The sequence below is a fragment of the Acinonyx jubatus genome, chromosome C2, assembly GCF_027475565.1.
Source record: "Acinonyx jubatus isolate Ajub_Pintada_27869175 chromosome C2, VMU_Ajub_asm_v1.0, whole genome shotgun sequence".
In the NCBI taxonomy this organism is placed as follows: domain Eukaryota; kingdom Metazoa; phylum Chordata; class Mammalia; order Carnivora; family Felidae; genus Acinonyx; species Acinonyx jubatus.
This window is the reverse complement of record NC_069384.1, coordinates 39,054,394-39,073,490: the sequence shown is the minus strand read 5'-3', so window position 1 is coordinate 39,073,490 and position 19,097 is coordinate 39,054,394. Positions and strand designations below refer to the sequence as shown.

General features: G+C 35.7%; 1 protein-coding gene across 7 annotated transcripts in view; it reads left to right on the top strand.

The window, feature by feature from the left end:
- VGLL3 (vestigial like family member 3) overlaps positions 1–17,661 on the top strand; it is a 144,942-nt gene extending 127,281 nt beyond the window's left edge. For all 7 annotated transcript variants that reach the window (XR_008297600.1, XM_053220698.1, XM_053220699.1 and 4 more), the window contains one exon: positions 11,551–17,661. Coding sequence is in view for 6 of the 7 variants with exons in the window: in XM_053220698.1 (XP_053076673.1) it covers positions 11,551–11,594 (44 nt within the window). In the remaining variant the exon portion in view is untranslated. The remainder of the gene's footprint in view (positions 1–11,550) is intronic.
- The last annotated feature ends 1,436 nt before the right edge of the window (positions 17,662–19,097 follow it).

Genomic DNA, 19,097 nt, shown 5'->3' with positions numbered 1-19,097 from the left:
AGAGAGAGAGAGAGCGAGCATGAGTGGGGGAGGGGCAGAGAGAGAGGGAGACACAGAATCGGAAACAGGCTCCAGGCTCTAAGCTGTCAGCACAGAGACCAACGCAGGGCTCGAACTCACAGACCGCGAGATCATGAGCTGAGCTGAAGTCAGACGCTCAACCAACTGAGCCACCCAGGCACCCCAACTTTAATGGTGTTTTTTTTTAAATTTTTTTTAAATTTTTTTTCAACGTTTATTTATTTTTGGGACAGAGAGAGACAGAGCATGAACGGGGGAGGGACAGAGAGAGAGGGAGACACAGAATCGGAAACAGGCTCCAGGCTCTGAGCCATCAGCCCAGAGCCTGACGCGGGGCTCGAACTCACGGACCGCGAGATCGTGACCTGGCTGAAGTCGGACGCTTAACCGACTGCGCCACCCAGGTGCCCCATGTGCCTATTCTATTTTAAAACACCATTGGGACGCCTGGGTGGTCGGACGCTTAACCGACTGCGCCACCCAGGCGCCCCATGTGCCTATTCTATTTTAAAACACCATTGGGACGCCTGGGTGGTCGGACGCTTAACCGACTGCGCCACCCAGGCGCCCCATGTGCCTATTCTATTTTAAAACACCATTGGGACGCCTGGGTGGTCGGACGCTTAACCGACTGCGCCACCCAGGCGCCCCATGTGCCTATTCTATTTTAAAACACCATTGGGACGCCTGGGTGGTCGGACGCTTAACCGACTGCGCCACCCAGGCGCCCCATGTGCCTATTCTATTTTAAAACACCATTGGGACGCCTGGGTGGCGCAGTCGGTTAAGCGTCCGACTTCAGCCAGGTCACAATCTCGCGGTCCGTGAGTTCGAGCCCCGCGTCAGGCTCTGGGCTGATGGCTCAGAGCCTGGAGCCTGTTTCCGATTCTGTGTCTCCCTCTCTCTCTGTCCCTCCCCCGTTCATGCTCTGTCTGTCTCTGTCCCAAAAATAAATAAACGTTGAAAAAAAAATTAAAAAAAAAATAAAATAGAATAGGCACAGAACCTTACTTCTAATCATATGATTTCAGCAGGTAGACACATTAAATGGAATATTATATAGAAGCCAGCCCATAGGATTATGTGATTTGTCATTGGCAATTGTGCTATTCAATAAAGATTTATAGATTTCTGGGTACTTACCTTGAAGGCATTATCTCAATTAGTATAGTTAAGATGTCACAAAGCAATAGTTGCAGATTAAAAAAAAATATGTGGGGATGTTTTTTGAACTAATACTTTTCTCTGGACTTTTAAAAGTTTATTATGATTTGGTAATAATAAAGACTCTAGTACTTAACAACCAACTGCTTAACGCTTTTTGCAAACTTTTTTCTTTGGCATAAGTCATAATCCTATTTTCCACTGAGAGAAAAAAAAAACATCAAAGGTATGTTAAAATATTTACACACTCTTGAATGGTGTTAGTTGTATAGGGCACATGTCCAGAATGACAATTTCGTGACCAGAAGGGTAATGGAAACCATCTTTGAGATGCATGCAAAATGCCAGGAGATCCTAGCCAGAGAGTGAGATCTGCATGAAAAGTAACTGGATGGTGAATCAGAGGGAGAAATGCATTCCAGAACACTGCTGTCAGTTTCAAGTATGCATGGCTGGATTCTGTAGAGCCTTAATGAATTTCCCCTGCTCTCCCAGAGCCATGTAGATCTTGCCCATGCTGTCTTCTGGGCCTTCATCCATAGAATGGTTCCATAATGTCACAATGCCCGAAGCATGGGGATTTTGTCTCATGGATCTTCCTCCTACTTTATAGAACAAGTGCAGGAGCCTTCTGAGAAGATTCCAAATGTTTCAGGATCATTTACATAATAATACAAATAACGTGTGTGTGTGTGTGTGTGTGTGTGTGTGTGTGTGTGAGAGAAAGAGAAAGAGTCAAGGGTAGATGAGAGATATTGATCTTATTAATAATTTACTTGCACCCCTAATCACTTAGGGGATCATAACAATAATGGTCAGTACAGAGAACTAGAACTTTAATCTTCACAGAGATGTAGAGATGTGTATGAGAAAAGCAGAGGACCAAAAAAGAAATTCCAAGACACATGTCACCACTTAGCTGTATTATGTTGAACAAGTTTCATAACCTGTATGTTCCTCCTCTCCCTTAGATTGAAAATGGAGATAATACTTCCTACTGTGCTGTCCCTGGGAGATTCCAATGAACTATTGCACATGGTTGTGTTTTCTAGTTGGTACACTTGAGGGAGAACTAAAGCTCTCATTATTCTTATTAAATACATACATGCGTGTAAAACAGAAAAAGAAAATCACACTGGAGATGTGAGACATCATGAATAATTGAGATGCAAGCCTTGAATGCCTCTGTCACTTCCTGACTTTATCTGCCTTAATTTGTTTCTGTTCTTGAAGAATAGCTGTGGTATTTGCTGGAGCTAAATTTCCTAATACTGTTGTTCACTGCTATTTGCCATATGATGAAAACTGGGTGCTTTTGTATTGGTTGGGCAGATAATTGGAGAGATGTGATAAAGAATCAAGAAGAGGGGCACCTGGGTGGCTCAGTCGGTTAAGTGTCCGACTTCAGCTCAAGTCCTGATCTCACGGTTTGTGAGTTCGAGCCCCGCAGCAGGCTCTGTGCTGATGGCTCAGAGCCTGGAGCCTGCTTCGGAATCTGTGTCTCCTTCTCTCTCTGGCCCTCCCCCAACTTGTGCTCTGTCTCTCTCTGTCTCTCAAAAATAAATAAATGTAAAAAATAAAAATAAATTAAAAAAAAGAATCAAGAAGAAAGAATTTGAAAGAGTATCAGGATGTGCATCTCCAAGACAGTTTTAAACATAGTTTTTTTTTTCTTTTTTCTGTTTAAAACACTCTGCCATGTAGGATGAGAGGACACCAAAAAATAGATCCTATCCCTTTGGGTTTAAGTACTGTTGAGATATTTATCCTCATCACTCATATAGATGAAAAGGAAATTTTATGTGTAGAATGAGACAGACCGAGTATAATTAGACTCACCAAAATTCCATTAATACATGCTAATCTTTAAAAGCTGTGTGCTAAAAATTGATTCATTTTCCATTCCAGTATTAATTTTGTCAGCAAGTTTCTATGTATTGCTGTATAAATTGGGTAGCATCTCTTGCTTTCTGAAATATTTTCCTAAAAACTGAAAGCAAAATTAGGCAATGACATCATTTTTTGACTGTTGTCTTAAAGGAGCCTTCATCAACTAGCTATAATTAGGAGTTGGATACTTTTTCAATCTACACCATATCTTCCCTTGGGAAACTTAGGTGCTCATCTGACAGGGGAGCTATAGAGGTTGAAAAAACTCCCAGGACAATCTAGTGTGACTCTGAATGGAGAAGATGGAGAATCACTCAAAGCATTAAAAGTTCTGTTTCAGGGTCAGTGTATTTGTATTGTGAGTTATCTTTTCACTAATGCTTTACTGTTTCTCATATCACATATAGAGGTACATATAAAAGAAACAGCTCGAATGAAGAAATCTGTTTCAGAACTTGTTCTCAGAGTTTCACATCAGTTTTCAAATAGGCTGCAAAGACTGTATACAAAAATTCTATATGGCCTATGGAATTTACAGATTCTTTTTATTCCCTTCCAGGCTGTCTAACTCTTTTCTTATTGTTCTATTTATCAACAGTATAAGGTTTCACAAACATTTGTCTGTAGCCAACATGTTGTGAATTCCTTGGCAAAGATATGACCAAGGAAAGTCTTAGGAGAGACTGCACTTAAGAGGCAAAATGTGCTGTTTAGAAATAGCCTGATATATTACGTTATTTACCTTCATAATTTTTGTCAAGTATAAAGCATGTGTTACAATGCTTATTTTCATGTTTGCTTTGCATGAGCAATATCAGGCAGTGTTTATTATCTTCATAATCTTTGAAGGCCTATTTATGTTTGCTTGGATTGGACAGTCTTTTCTGGAAAATGTCAGAACAAGCTTGTGTTTATATCACATATAAGTGAGATGAAAAATTATTGATGTCAGTGTAGAATTGATTGACATGCAACATATCTTATTCTTACCAAATATTTTCCAATATGTTTTGCTTCAATGGAGAGATTGATTATGTAAATCAAATGGGCATAAAAATACATTGGTATTTCTGTAGTTCTCAAGTAATTTTTTAATTTTTGCAGTCTTTAAATAACTCCTAATCCTAGGTACAGGGTTTTCTGTGTTGGTGTTGTGTCCCTAATTATGTTTTTATGGGTAAGCAATGGATCCAGATTAGCTCTTCCTCTGGTTGGATTATCTATTTTCTGGATCATAAAGCTGTCACTGCATAACCTAGAAACCTCTTTAAAGATGCATGTTTGGCTGCATTTGTTATCCAACAGATGTCTGGATAGTTAGAATCTCTAGAGTATTATAACTTGTGGTTTCAGTTACAATAAATGATCCAAGCATTTTTTGGTCTTGCTCCTCTCTAGTTCTGGGAGAAAATCTGTAGAAGAAATTACAAAGGGTATTCCATTTCACTATTCCCCACTCTGCTTTTCCTTTATTCTTTGTCTCTTGTCTTCAAAGTTTGTGTGTGTGTGTGTGTGTGTGTGTGTGTGTTTTAATATCTGCTTTTGGAATTGGTGAGCTGTGTCTCTTACATATTGCATCTCCTAGTTGGTTTCTTGCCTAAGTTTCTCTCACCTGGTTTCTCTCACCTAAGAGGTTACCAAATTCATATTCAAATTTGGCACATAGTAAATTGCCACCGTGATGGAAAACTACCTAACTCTGTAATTTATATTTTATATTTGTCCACAAGGTCAATTTTAAAATGACTGGTTCAGACACGAAAGACCATATCCTGATGGTTTCAGTACTTGCCAAGTTTCCTTCCAGCTGGACATTTTAACCAACACAAGTCTGAGGAAGTGGATGTCACTAAAGGCAAAGGCTGGAGATTCTGTGCACAGAAGAGTTGGTGGTTTTTGGAGAGAGGGAGGTTCTGAGAGTGCAGCCAGGCTAGCGGGGCTTGCAGTCTGGGTCTGGGAAAACAGGGTGGTGGGAAACACCTGGGCACTGAACTGCTTGTCAACCTGCAATGATTGCCTCCGGTGTGCAGGTGCTGTGTTTCTTACAAAAACGCAGTAAATTATGGTCTGCGAGGTTCCATGGGTTTTATGTTTCTACTCCTCTTTTGAATCTGAACTTAAAGATATTTTGGCAAGTTTAGACAGTTTTCACCTCATTGTTTCTGACAGTACTACTACATGGAAATTTTTAAGTCAGTTCTAAATGTGTCTTGAGACAACATCTTTATGCACAGAAAAACATCCCTCTGCTAATAAATTATTTCACTACCATAGTTAAGTATCTTTTACCATTGTTTTCATGTGCAAGGGTTGTAATAATAAGAAGATAATTGTAATTCACGTGTCATAATAAATTTAATCTTTGGTCTGGTTCAAGAATACATTTTGCTTGTGATGACTTTAAAAAGAATTATTGTCCAACATTGAAGTACTAACTATGAAGATATTTATTGCTCATCAAACTGGCAAAAATATTTGTAAAATATGAGAAAAATAATTCTTATATACATACAATACAAAAAGCATTTAGAAATAAATACACTGCTTTCTTAAATGCATAGAAAGTTGGCCAAAGGCAAAACACAGAGAAAAGAATGCTATATTTGCATAATGTTTACTTTCACTAATATGAAAAGAAATGCAAATTAAATAGATACTTTTAATCTGTAATAATGATAATTAGTAGTAAAAAATAATGTGTATATTGGTACAAACTTGCTGAAATATTTAGCACCCACAATGAAATATGTAAGTGTATATATATGCTTAGGTTCAACAAATTATCTAAACATATTTTTAGGAATTTATCTTATCTACCAAATGATCACATAAGTAACAAGTATATTTTTACACATGTCTGTGTATCCAAATGTTGTACATCTATAGAGAATTGGGTAATTTATATTACAGGGTAGAATGAATGTTATAAATCCCTCCAGAGGGGTTAATCTGCATATACTGACATGGAATGGTTTTCCAAGATAATATTGCTAGTGAAATAAGCATGTTTTAGCACAGTATAAATAGTGATGTGAGTATGTATATACATCCAAAGTGTACTTGGTGAATCTTTTTGGTTATAAGGGATGCTATGTAGAACTTCCACTTTCTAAATATTCTGCAACTTAGCATTAAACAAGAAATCTGTGATGTTTTGAAATTTGAAAAGAGGAGGTTTTTGAAAAGAAAGAAGGGAGGTTTTTATGTGGTTAAACATGATCTAAATATTTACCTGAAATGAAATTACAGTTCCTGAGTTGGATGGCTCCAACTCTTATTTTTCCCCCCCACTTTGTGTTTCCTCTACTTTGTGTTTCCCGTACTTAGTGTTGAGGTGCTATCTCCACGTAGATCTTACTTAGAAATTCTTAACTAGCATTTAAAATGATTGCCCTGGGGCTCAGACAAACAAATGCAGTTGTATGATCATTACCAGTGATAATGTTATAAAGTAGGAGAAGATAGTAGGACTGTCTCTCGCATCGGTTTGTGATCATTTGTCACTGTGTCAGTGTTACCTGTCAAGTTGTTGGTAAAGGTTGGATATTTTGATACAGTATCCAACACAAGATATATTTATATTTGTATTTATAATAAATATGACTTATCTCTATTAAAGCAGGGATAAAGCAGGGGATTCATTTTTTTTTTAATGTAGGAATAAGCTACCAGCTTCTTTTAGTCTAATGGCAAGAATTCTGATCCAAAAGAGTATCTAGACTCTTAGTACCTGTGAAATGAAAAGTTTATTTTTATGCATCTAAGCATTTCTTGACTTTCAGGTCATAAAACATTCTACCCACACTTCCAGGTTTTACATTCCTATTTTTCATCTTCTCTTTTTATCAGGATCATGTTCCCCAGTATATGGTTACCACATTACATCTTATCTATAGCAATAAAATTAATTGGAAGCATGTTCAACTTCCTTAAGAGCTATAGTAAATGGTGTTGGCAAGTGATTGTGCTTTCTTAGAAGTAGGACATGCTTTCATAGTGGATGTGACTCTGACAATCAAACATTCCCTAAAACTCAGGTGTGCTGGAGTGTAGCTTTTCAGTAACTTAATTGATTATTCATTTCTACACAATAGCAGAAAACCTAACCTAATTAATTCTGAGTATTCTTAGTCTAATGATATCTCTGCTGCTCTCAGTTTATTGCATTGTCCAATTTAGAGTTGACACCTCCTCTCAGATTCTTTCCTCACCCTCTCCCTGAGTTTGCCTCTGTATTCCTAGAATCAGTTGTTTCACAAAAACTGTCAATTAAGAGGTTGCTGATTGTTGCTTGGTTTTGTCATTTCCTTCCTATCCTGGCCTGTGTTTCCAAACATATTCCCTCCCCCTACTCTGTTTCTCAGGGCATTCTCTGTACAGCCCCCCCCCCCCCACCCCCCGCCCAACTAAGTAATGACCTATTTAAGTCCAGTTCATCTCCTAGTCATTGTGATTCTTCCAAGATTCTCAGTTGGGGTTTCTTGGGCCATGTCTTCTGCTGCGGGGTACCCATATGATAGCTATTGGATATACTGAGGTCACATGGAAACTTTAGGATCTTTTCATAAGACACCCAGGAGTTGAGGGAAACTAGAGAGGGGGAAGTCTCCAGGCTTTCGCCCTTAGACACACCTTGTTGCTATCTATACTTCCGTATTCCTGGAGTCTGTTGTAAGACGTGAGCCTCTGAAGCTGTTGCCTCCCAAAAACCTCAGCTAGAAAGTGAGAAAATGAGTTATGATGCCTTGTTATATAATCAAATACTTCAGATTTTAAAGGGAGATTCTATTACAATCTTTCTTCCTTGACCAAGACTTCTCTCCTGCTTCTAATTACTCTACACTTCTTTTCTGTGTTCATATTTCCTTTGCTGTCTTAAGTCTGGATTCTTTTTCCTTTTTTCCTTTTCTTTTGGTGGTCAGGTGTTAGTGGTGTTGGGACTGAATTGAGGAGTTGGGTCTGTGGGCTTGCATTTCCATTCAGGCTTTTTTCCTAACTGAATCCCAGATTCTCAAACTCTGAAACCAACAATCGAATGTATTTGTTCTCTGGTCCCATTTCTGAAAACCACTGAATGACCACCCTGTGTTTTCAGTGTTCACACTGGGGAAGGTTTCTTTTAGTTATGGGTGGGGGGGAGGAGAGGGAGGAGGTTATATATCAAAAAAATCATATCAGTTAATGTGGAATATCCTGTTACACAATTGAAGTAGTCTTCATCTGAAGTGTATAGTAAACTGTGTAATCAGTTACTGCATCTTAGGAAAAACATTGAAGATTTATAGTTTAAAAAGATTACTAACAGAGCTATATTGTTAACTGATATTGATTCTATTAAATCAGAGTATTTTTAAACAGTGCAAAAAGAAGTATAAAACTTTATTATTTTTTCCTCATATTGCTTTAAAGAAAGGATTTTGACTTGCAGAGTTGTGGTATAGGCTAGTGACATAGTCTATGACAAATATAATCCATATGGGGGAGAACATATACATTGTGACTAAGAAAGACCTTAGACTCTTGACATCAGACCACCTTGTTTTAAATCCTAGCTCTACCATTTAATAGTTTCATAATTTCTCCTACTCTCAATTTTCTCATTCATTAAATAAATACTGTAGCATAGTTGAGAGCATTAAATGAGATATTTCATGTAAAGTACTTCACACAGTGCCTGTCATATTCAGCCCGAAGAAGATGTTCACTGACATTTTTATTATGTTTATTTTCCCTCCTACTAAAAATGTCACAGACTAAACAATAAAATTAAAACTGAGTTACTGGTATCAAGAAGAAAAACATGGGTGATTTCAGGCAGCCAGTGGGGAGATTTCAGGATATGTTATGAACCAATATCCCATAGATTTGAGTTAGGAAAGTGAGAGGCAAAACAAGCCTGAATAGAAGCAAAATTACAGCAGAGTAGATTTCGTGTTCTGGTAAGAAGTTGGGGAAACCCCAAATGTATGTAGATCACATAAGGGTTCTGGAAACTATGTAAAGATAATAGGTTAATAATTTTGTCCCCTTTAACTCTTGTTGAGAAAACTAAATGTACTAGCTGACTCTTAAATATCCTGATCTATCTTCATCAATTGTCTAAGAAGAAAAATCATAGCACCACTTCTCTGTCTGTTGCAACTTATTAGTAATAGGGTCTTTTGTTTGTGGTTGTTCACTTTCTTGTGTTTTACTTATGCTTATTGTTGAATGTTATGGATATTTTCAAAATACCTGGTAATTAAAACAAAGGTCTGATTTAATGTACCATCACCAAGAAGAGGCTAAACCATAGGGACCACATCAGATATTTAATAAATTTTAGGTCACAGATGAATTGACTTTTTTAAGGTTTGCATTAGAGTAATACAAAGACTTGGAAACAAAAGAATTGAAGAGATGAAGTTTTAATATGAGAAAATATCCTCTGTTATTCTGGTTGGAAAATGCAGAGCTATGTTAAGTAATGCAATACTTGTCCACAGAAAAAGACAAACATGATTTTGAAGGACTCATGTGTCTTTGCAAAGCAAACTAGGGATTGCCTTTGTTTAAGACAAAAAAAGACACTGAAACCGCTTGATGATTCCAACACTATTCATGACTTGCCGTGCTGACATTCTATGGATTGATGGAGTCTTCAAGTGTGGAAATACTGAGTCATACAGAAGATGAGACGTTTCAATAATGAAAAAAATATTTATGCAGTCAGCAGATTGTCAGTTAAGGTGGTTTAGATTATAAGAGTCGCCAAACAGAGACTGTGTCAGGTTGCAAATTATTCCGACCACAAGATCATTTGAAAACAAGTAAAGCAAATTTACAGTGAATTGGTATACTCCAAGGTCCTTTTCTTTCTTCCCCCCTTTTTCTCCCGTCTTCTCTTTCTCCTCTTTTTTTTTTTTGAAAGGAAAACTATTGACTCTCTATCTAAACATAATACTAGTCACATGAGAAAAAAAAATTAAGATGGAACTAACCTTTTTTCAGCCAGTGTTGCTTTTTCCCCAGTATGCAAGTGCTGTAGAATTTAGATAGTGACTTGTGGTTCTGTGAGGTGCTTCTTTGACTTTTTCTGTTTGTTCTCCCTTTATGTAGTATTTTTTGTAGATTGTCTTAATGTCTGCCATCATTGACTGTTCTGTAATGGCACTCATTGTTTTGTGAAATTCTTTGACAAATTGGAGGGACAAGAAATGAAATCACTGCAGCTGTTTTAGTAACAATCACAATTTAGAACCATACTGGCTCATTTAACCATTCAATGTATGAGAACCAGCCCAGACTTAACACAATTTTGGATCAAGGATCAAGAAAAAATCCTGTGATCTGAGCACTCTCCCAGCGGCAGTGCTGTTGCATTTCCACCCACTTAGTCCATAGCCTTCCTTTAAGTTTTAGTATTTGGTTTTAAACAACTTAAGAGCAATCAGTTCCCTGTCTTATTCTTCCAAATGATTATGCCAAAAATAAAGGAAACTGAGGTAAGTGACTTCAAATGGGTATAAGCTGAAGGTGCTATGCTAATTGCCCATATCAGAAATTAGTCAACTGACTCCATTAGAACGAAATCAGTCACGTTTTCTGTTTCTTGTTTGATAGACTTCTTCCTACTCATTTTAGTTTTCAGTTGGAAGCTATACATGTTCGCTTATTTTCCTTTTGTTATTACTTTTAGAAACTTATCTGTAAATCATATTTTCTGGCTATGAAGTATAGATTTTTATAAGCCATGTTAAATATTTTCTGGAGAAAAAAATAAGTAAACTTACAAAACAATATAGGTGTGTGCTATTAGCTGGGAACCAACTATGTGTATTTTACTGGCAATATTAGATCCAGCTTTTATTTATTTTTTTTTATTTTTTTTTCAACGTTTTTTTATTTATTTTTGGGACAGAGAGAGAGAGACAGAGCATGAACGGGGGAGGGGCAGAGAGAGAGGGAGACACAGAATCGGAAACAGGCTCCAGGCTCCGAGCCATCAGCCCAGAGCCTGACGCGGGGCTCGAACTCACGGACCCCGAGATCGTGACCTGGCTGAAGTCGGACGCTTAACCGACTGCGCCACCCAGGCGCCCCTAGATCCAGCTTTTAACCATGTCTAATTGCTCACCATATTTTGTAGCAATACAAAATATGTGGAGTACATTTCAAAATAGCACCAGAATTTACTATTTTAGTTCAAAAGTATCATTATTATTCCTGAAAAGTATTAACTGAGATGCTACCTAAATTCCCCCAAAGATTACATTGTTTTTTCCAAATTTCATCTCCTTTTGACATTAGAAGTAAAAAGGTTTCATTTACATTATTTTATCTTATTGATTATTCATTTATACTCCAAGAAAATGAAAACCACAGTAAAGAATTTATACTGCACAAATAGCACTGCTCTGGTCTAGCAGATTAGGCCCAGTTTTGAGTGATTCCTGTTCTAATTCTTTTCGTTTTTCTCACTGTCACCTTTTCTAGGTCTACAGCATCAAGACAAGAGCAAGGAATCACCCTGGTACTGAAACACAGTATTAGCAAGTCAGGTTGAAGTGTGAATCCATGGGCCCACTGGGAAAGAGGCTGCCAGGATTTCCCATTCTGCAGTGGGACACAATAGACATGGAAGAAGAAGAGGAAATGTCAGCCAGCTAACTTTGGTTTGGAGCCTTTTCTTGAGAAAGCAGAGTGGGTCCTAGACATTGAAGAAAAGCATTTTTATTTGTTTTTTTTTTTTTTCCCTCATCTGAGCCTTTGTCAACTGTGCAAATCTTTTTTTTTTTTTTTGTCTCGCTTTTATCAATACATGATTTAATTTTTGTTTCATTCTGATTTTTTTTCTCTTTCCTTTTTGAACCAACCATCTTGTCAGGAAAAGATGAACCAGACATGAAAATGCTCATCCTTTCAGGAATACAATTTTGTAGCTCTATGTGTATCTATTTTTGTAGAATACAGAAAGTTTGATTTAGCATTGATGGGCTATTTTTGAGGGATGTATTTTTTTTAATATTGTAAAAATTGGTAAGTTCTGTTTAAAGAACTTGCTCTCAGAGAAGCACTGGCAAAAATGTTAAAAATGCTTGTCTTTAAAATGTCTGTGATATGCTCTGTGCTTTCTAGGTTACCTCAAGTGTTTGATAGTTCCTCCTTTTTACAAAAGTAGCAGCATAGCCAAGCCAAGATAGTATTGTTTTACATTAAATCTCAGCGAAGATTTAATTCCATGTTAGCTCACTTAGCTTTGAGTTATGTGTATAGATTGAAAAGGAAGTTTTTTAATGACCATACTAAAGAAAGGATATTTCATTACTTCGATTTGTCCCAAAGAGTACTTGGAGTTTGACTAAGAAGAAAGTTTGCATCAACTTTCAGTCAGAGGGAGAGACTGCCTGGAGTATATGTCTTTCTAGCCCATCCAACTTTGATAAATGGAACCGGTTTGTAACCAACCACTGGAAAAAAAAAATACATTAACCCATGCTACCTTTGATTGCCAGTGACTTAGTTTCCTTGTTTCTAACTATTCAATCATGGCAATTTTTAAGGTCATATTTTAAGTGGATGTTTTTGTTTGTTTTCGTTTTTATCTTCTGAGATATTTTGAATGGAAAATATTTGGGAGGGTACTAGACACAGCACAAGCCTTTAATTCAGTGGCTATTTCTGACATTACTCATCATTATATATTGAAAAATAATATATTGTATATGTGATTTTAAACATAGGTTTTTTTCAAGTCTTTTTTTGGTTGTTTAAATCTGGTCTTAGTTGATTGAACTCTTTTTAAGAAAATGATTTAGGGTAAAATGAAATTTAAATTAGAACATGCCACAATTACTTAAATTGGGGTAATAAATAGGCCATTTATTATTTGAAATTTATTCATGAAAACTCAGGATTCAACTTGACGTGGCCCTCAGGACCCAAATAAGGTGAAGTTGGAATTATCATTAAGACCCTATTGGGAAAAGATTAGGGTTATAAAAGTAGCAGTTAGTAATATTTTAAGGATTTTTGATTCAAGTCCATTCTCTCAAAGCTGCTTCCAGAGATGGGTCACATTAAAGAGTTAGGGCTATATAGAAGTTTTAGTTTGGTAAAAGTTTCTCAAATGTCCCCCATCCTTGTCTTCACCAATATGAAATACAGTGTTTAGTGAAATACCACTTTCCATTTTCAATTGTGTATATCTTGTGTGTAAAGATTTTAGCTCTAAGAACAACACAACCTTTGCTCAGCTAGGCAGGGTTCTTACAGATAATTTAAAGTAGTTCCCTTATCTCTGTTTTTTACATTGGTTGTCTTTCCTGGTGCCTCCTGTGAGTTATAAATCTATACACTCTCTTGTATTCTTATCACTCCATAAATTGCTTCTTCTTACCTAGACTCACCTTAACACAATATGCATATTTTTACCTAATGTGAGGTTGAAACTTAAGGAATTTTCCACTTACTAATGACACGAACTTTGAGTTCTAGGGAGTGGCTTGGTTAAATTATCTATATTTTGATCTATAATTTGATTTGTTATGGTTGTATGTACTTTGTCCAATCTGTGGAGCATGAAGTTGATTGAATCTATAAAATTGGTTTCCCTTGTGTCCTCCTGAGTTTTCAAAGACAAGTATTCAGCAGTTCCCATGGGATGACTCATTGGGGATTATTTATTTCCTTCCTCTTCCTTTGGAACCTATTAACTTCCTTTGCAGTTTCTCTTAGAACAGTGTTGTACTCCAACTCATTCAGATCATGCAATTGGATTTTCCCAATTAAGGGAGAAGAAAAGTATTAACTCTCTGCTCCGTTCCTTCTTCTCCATTGAATTGAATTCAAAAGGAGAGCAGACAATTGGATAGCTTCACCCTGAATTTGAACTGTGTTCTGTGCCACTGTAGGATGGTACATTGTGCACAGTAGAATGTAGGATGAAACATTCCTTGGCTCTGGGGCCCAAGAAAAGTTGGGGACCTGAATTCTGCTGTATCTAGGAAAGATTTGCAAGTGAGGTCTCTTGTTGAGAAAAGACATCATTGACATATTGCAAGGATTAGATCCTTGCAAGATAAGGAATAGATCAAAGTCTAAATAAAAAGAGAGTGCATGTCTCTATAATTGCCTGGCATCCCCTTGTTATGATCATTTTACCTTTACCACCAGAAGTTATAAAAGAGAATGGGTTGTAATTTAGCATGATATTCTGACCTTAAGTTTAAAATGCTATCACTCTCTGGTTCTGCTTTCCTCACATCAAAACGATGCTGTTGATCTTATAGGCTTCTAACCTGCTTTAAAGAGGCTACCAGCTTCCTCCCTAAATCATTTGAAACCACTCCACCTTTGACTATTTTAAAAATTAGACTTTATTCAAGGTTTTGGAAGATGTGAGCTAAACCATATAAAATCATCTCATTTATTTGACATCTAATCCAGGCTTTGGCCACTACACTATCATAAGTTAATGAACAACTCATGAGTTGGATCTCAACAGGCTACTTTGTTCCTCATCGTTTATTGAAAGAGCCTCTAAATATTTTAAAAATCAATGTTTCTTAAGAAGGTTAATCATCCCCTTCCTAACTTTCATCTGTAATTTTTCTTCTTTCTCTTTCTTCTTAAAATTATTTACATTGTCATTTAAGCAAAAATGTCCAGGGTTGCTCCAAATGTTGCAAATAAGAACCAGTGGTTTGCAAATAATTGAGGAATTAGTTCTTTGAACTTTATAACAAACCTAAAAAAACAAACAAACAAACAAACAAAAAACAAAACAAATTCTAGGCACTGGTGTAAAACATGCCCTTGAGGAGCTCATTATTCATTTTGCAAACCATATTTCCTATTCCTGTTCTAAGACTTGCAGAATAGGACTGGATCTATCTAGTTTTTGCATTTGTTCTGTGGTTTAGTGTTACATGTGTCATTTAAAGTTGCAGTCAGAAACTATATTTTAAGAAACTAAATTCTATTTCTTACTGGGTGTCCCTCCCTTTGTTACACTGTATTTGCCAAATTAAGTCAATGAGGCATTAGGTGGTGGTAAAGGAAAGTATACATGCTGGAGTTTTGACTGGGGGATGAATAGAGAAGTAGAATGAATTAATGGAAAAGATCATTGGTTTGTATATTAGGTCATTCTCTGAATTCTGCCTTGGCCACAGTTAGATATGTGTGATTTGGGGTTTATCTTATGAAGAAAGTGAGATAATAATACCTAACTGGCAGGATGTGAAGTGTGGAAATCATATCTATATGATATATATATATATATATATATATATATATATATATATATATATAATCAATCATATCTGTCTCATTATAGCTATTTAATAAATGACAGACACCACAAATGTCTATCAATTTTGTAAGTAGGTCATAAAACTGAGCTCCCAAATGTCCCTTCTCTATACTTTCCATATCTATTTCTGCAGCAATCCAATAGATACATGACTACTTTTTCATGACAAATTGTTGCAAGAGAATCTTTGCCCACTACTATTTGTTGAAGATAAAATGTAAATTTCTTAATTATTTCTGTTACTTTAGTGTGTCATTTATGAAAGAAAATAACCTTTTAGTGGTATGTAGCCCCAACTGTGAGTTTGCTTACATATGCCAAAGTTTTATTCATCCAGGATCCCAAATCAAGGCAACATCTTTATTAAATCACCAAAGTTTATATTTTTCAATTATATTTTTAGGCTTCCTTAGCACCTGGAATAAAAACATCTCTTTTGAAGTTATCCATTTTTTTTTTCTTTTACTTGCCTTGGAGGAAAAATTGCAGAATATGGTGGAAAAAGATCGTTTGCATGAAAAGGGGAGGGAAAAGAAAACCTTTACGATCTCAGCAGATTTACTCTGCTTGAGAAAAAAAGAAACAATTTTATTGGAAGCAGATGTTGACACTGTGTCAGTTATTGAAGATGGAAAGAGTTCGCTTGAGCCATTGCAGTTACAAAGGGGTATTGATGGCAGTTAGAATCCCTGTGATGGATCACCTTCACAGCAGACATAAGGACAGCAGAAAAGCAGAAACTGTATGAGACCACTGAAATCAGCCTGCTGATTTTAACGTACAGGATCCTAAGGATCCAGTTTCATTTTGTTTTGTTTTGTTTTTTCTTTCCTCCAGGATGAAAGACACATCTTTCAGAAAATTTAAGGCTTCTTTGAGAAATTTACTTTTATTCTCTAAAAACATGGCCTAAGAGCCCTTTAAATCTCTTATTTTTAAAGTACTAAAAGTATTATTAAAGTCATTTTAGAAAAATCAGGTTATAGTTTTAGTTCAGTGATGTATGTTGAAAATAAATACATAAACTACACAAAAATGGATGATTGAAGATTGGGGTATGGGTGGGCCCTTCCAGGAAACCTTGGTCTCAATAGCTTTAATTACCTTAGTAACTTGGTCATGGACATTGGTCACAGAACAGACTTTCAGGCTTTTCTCTTTTAGTACTCTCTTGGAATTTACTCCTATATACTTTCCCAAAGTATAGAAATAGCCATTGTTATTAAAATATCTTGATTTTCTTATTTCCTTTATTGTCCATTATGCTTTTTTATTTGTTTGAAAAATTTTTATAGTTTCAAATAATTAATCAAACTAATGTTCAGTCAAAATTGCAAATTAACTTGATCCGATAATATGTAAATGTCCTTTTTAAAGGTCCAAGGCATACTATTGAATTAAGTGTAATTATGTAAGTAAACAATGATACCTTCTAGAAAAGGGACAGTCACCATCAAGTAGCTTCCTTTTTAACAATTTCTGGACTACTAAATTTTGACTTAAGAATAACTCTTTTAGAATATAAGATTCTTTAGGGGTTTTTTTTTTTTTTTGGTGTATGCATAAGATGTGAACTTTTCTAATGATATCTCTTTATACTAGTAGAGATGTACATTTTTTTTTCTATGCTGTGGCTAGGGCAAAAATGAATAATTATTTACACACATGATTTAATTTCTTAGGATATTTACAATCTTGGATATTATATATGATTTTAAAATACTATTCCATTCATTTTTCTGGATGTACAATATAGGGAAGAGTTTTCATGTGAATTCTTTGTTCATTTTAAAGTGCATATATTGAAAGAGAAAATGTGGATTAATTTGTTTTTATCATATACATCTAGGTAAGGTGAAATACTTTTATAAAAAAATAGTGTAGAAGACTATATTTGTCACTTGGTTAGGTAAACTGAAAATAATAATAGAAATATTATCTTACAACATTGAAATACAATGAAATTCCAGACTTGAGAGTTTTATGAGCAATTTTATGCTATCTTAATTTTACATTTCCAGAAAGACAAATTAACTAATCTTACCTAGTTTTCAGTCTTTAATTCATAAAACTTTTGGGTTTACAAGCACATTATGAAATCATAATTTTTGTTTGTTTTTCTTGGGACTGTGGAAAGAGACATTTTCATATTTCTATTCACTCTTCAAATGCAGGTCACATAACTATGTGTCAGTGATATAAGATGATGGAGGACTTTGTAGTAAAAACTGTCACCTTCAATTTGTTCAATAAATAATTTAATGTGAATTTAATGTTTATATTTTAATGTAGCATTTTCGTTTGGTCTGCCTTTCTTGAAAATGAACTCAAGCTCACTGTTTTCTTCTTCTTCAGTTAAGGAGTTTATAAATATCTTTGAAAACTAAAGCTAAATATTAGTGAGTCTTTTTTATGAAGTTAATTTCTAAGGCCAAGTTAATTTCTAAGGCCAAGTTGTTAATAGTGAAGAGTGGGTTATAAAACAAGTGTTCATAATGGAAGAACAAGTGAAATGTATTAAATTACATAACAACAGGAAGCTTCTGAAGTTTTTTCAATGTTTATTTATTTGGGAGAGAAAGAGAGAGAGGGAGAGAGAGAGAATGCCAAGCAGGCTCTATGCTGCTAGCCTGGAACCCAAGGCAGGGCTTGATCCCATGAACCAACCAAACCAACCGTGAAATCATGACCTGCGCCAGGATCAAGAGTTGGACACAACCAACTGAGCCACCCAGGCACACCGTGAATTTTTTAATACAATGCTTCTAAAGCTATCAATTGACTCTTTACACAAAGTACATTTTGTTGTTTTGTTTTTACTCTTATTGATACAGAACTTGCTGTAAGTAGTATGGAAAATCACACACACACACACACAAGACCAAAAACTTACAATTCATTGACAGTGAAGAACTACACCTAGAAAGGAAAATTCCAAGACTGTATTTTTGAAGGAAGTTAGAGTTTTCCTACAATGGCGTCTACTTTCTTATTAAATGAATTTTTAATGTGGAAGTGTAAAAGTCTAGAAATAAGTGTTTAAATCAGTAGACCCTCCAACATTATAGGTGAAATAATTTGGCATTCTTAATTGTTGCTATATTTAGACTAGACTAGTGTTATGAGTTTTCTATGGCTGCTGTAAAAATTACCACAATCTTAACATCTTCAAACAAATTTATTATCTTAACCACTTGGTAGGTCAGACATTTGGCACTGCTTTCAGGCTAAAATCAGTGTCAGCTGCATTCCTTCTGGATGCCCTAAGGGAGAATCTCTTTCTTTGCTGTTCCAAGTTTCTAGAGTCCTTGACTAAAGGCCCCCTTCTTCATCTTGTAAGCCATTAGCCATCAAGTCCTTCTCACAAGGCATCATTCTGACCCTCTCTTTCACCTCTCTCTTACATGTTTAAAGAAATTTGTAGTTACATTGGCTCTACCTTGATAATCTCCTCAACTCAGAGTTCTTAATTTAATTACATCTGTAAAGTCCTTAAATATAAGGTAACATATTCACAGGTTCTAAGGATTAGGATGTGAGTATTTTTTTTGGGGGGGGGTCACTATTCTACTACCACAATTATTATTAGATTTAAGTTTATTTATTTATTTATTTATTTATTTATTTATTTATTTATTTTTACCAGCCTTATAATCTGGGAGTATTTAATACATCACTGAAACTAGCAAGGCTTGTTCCATGTTCGCAATGGTCGTTTGTGTAGGAT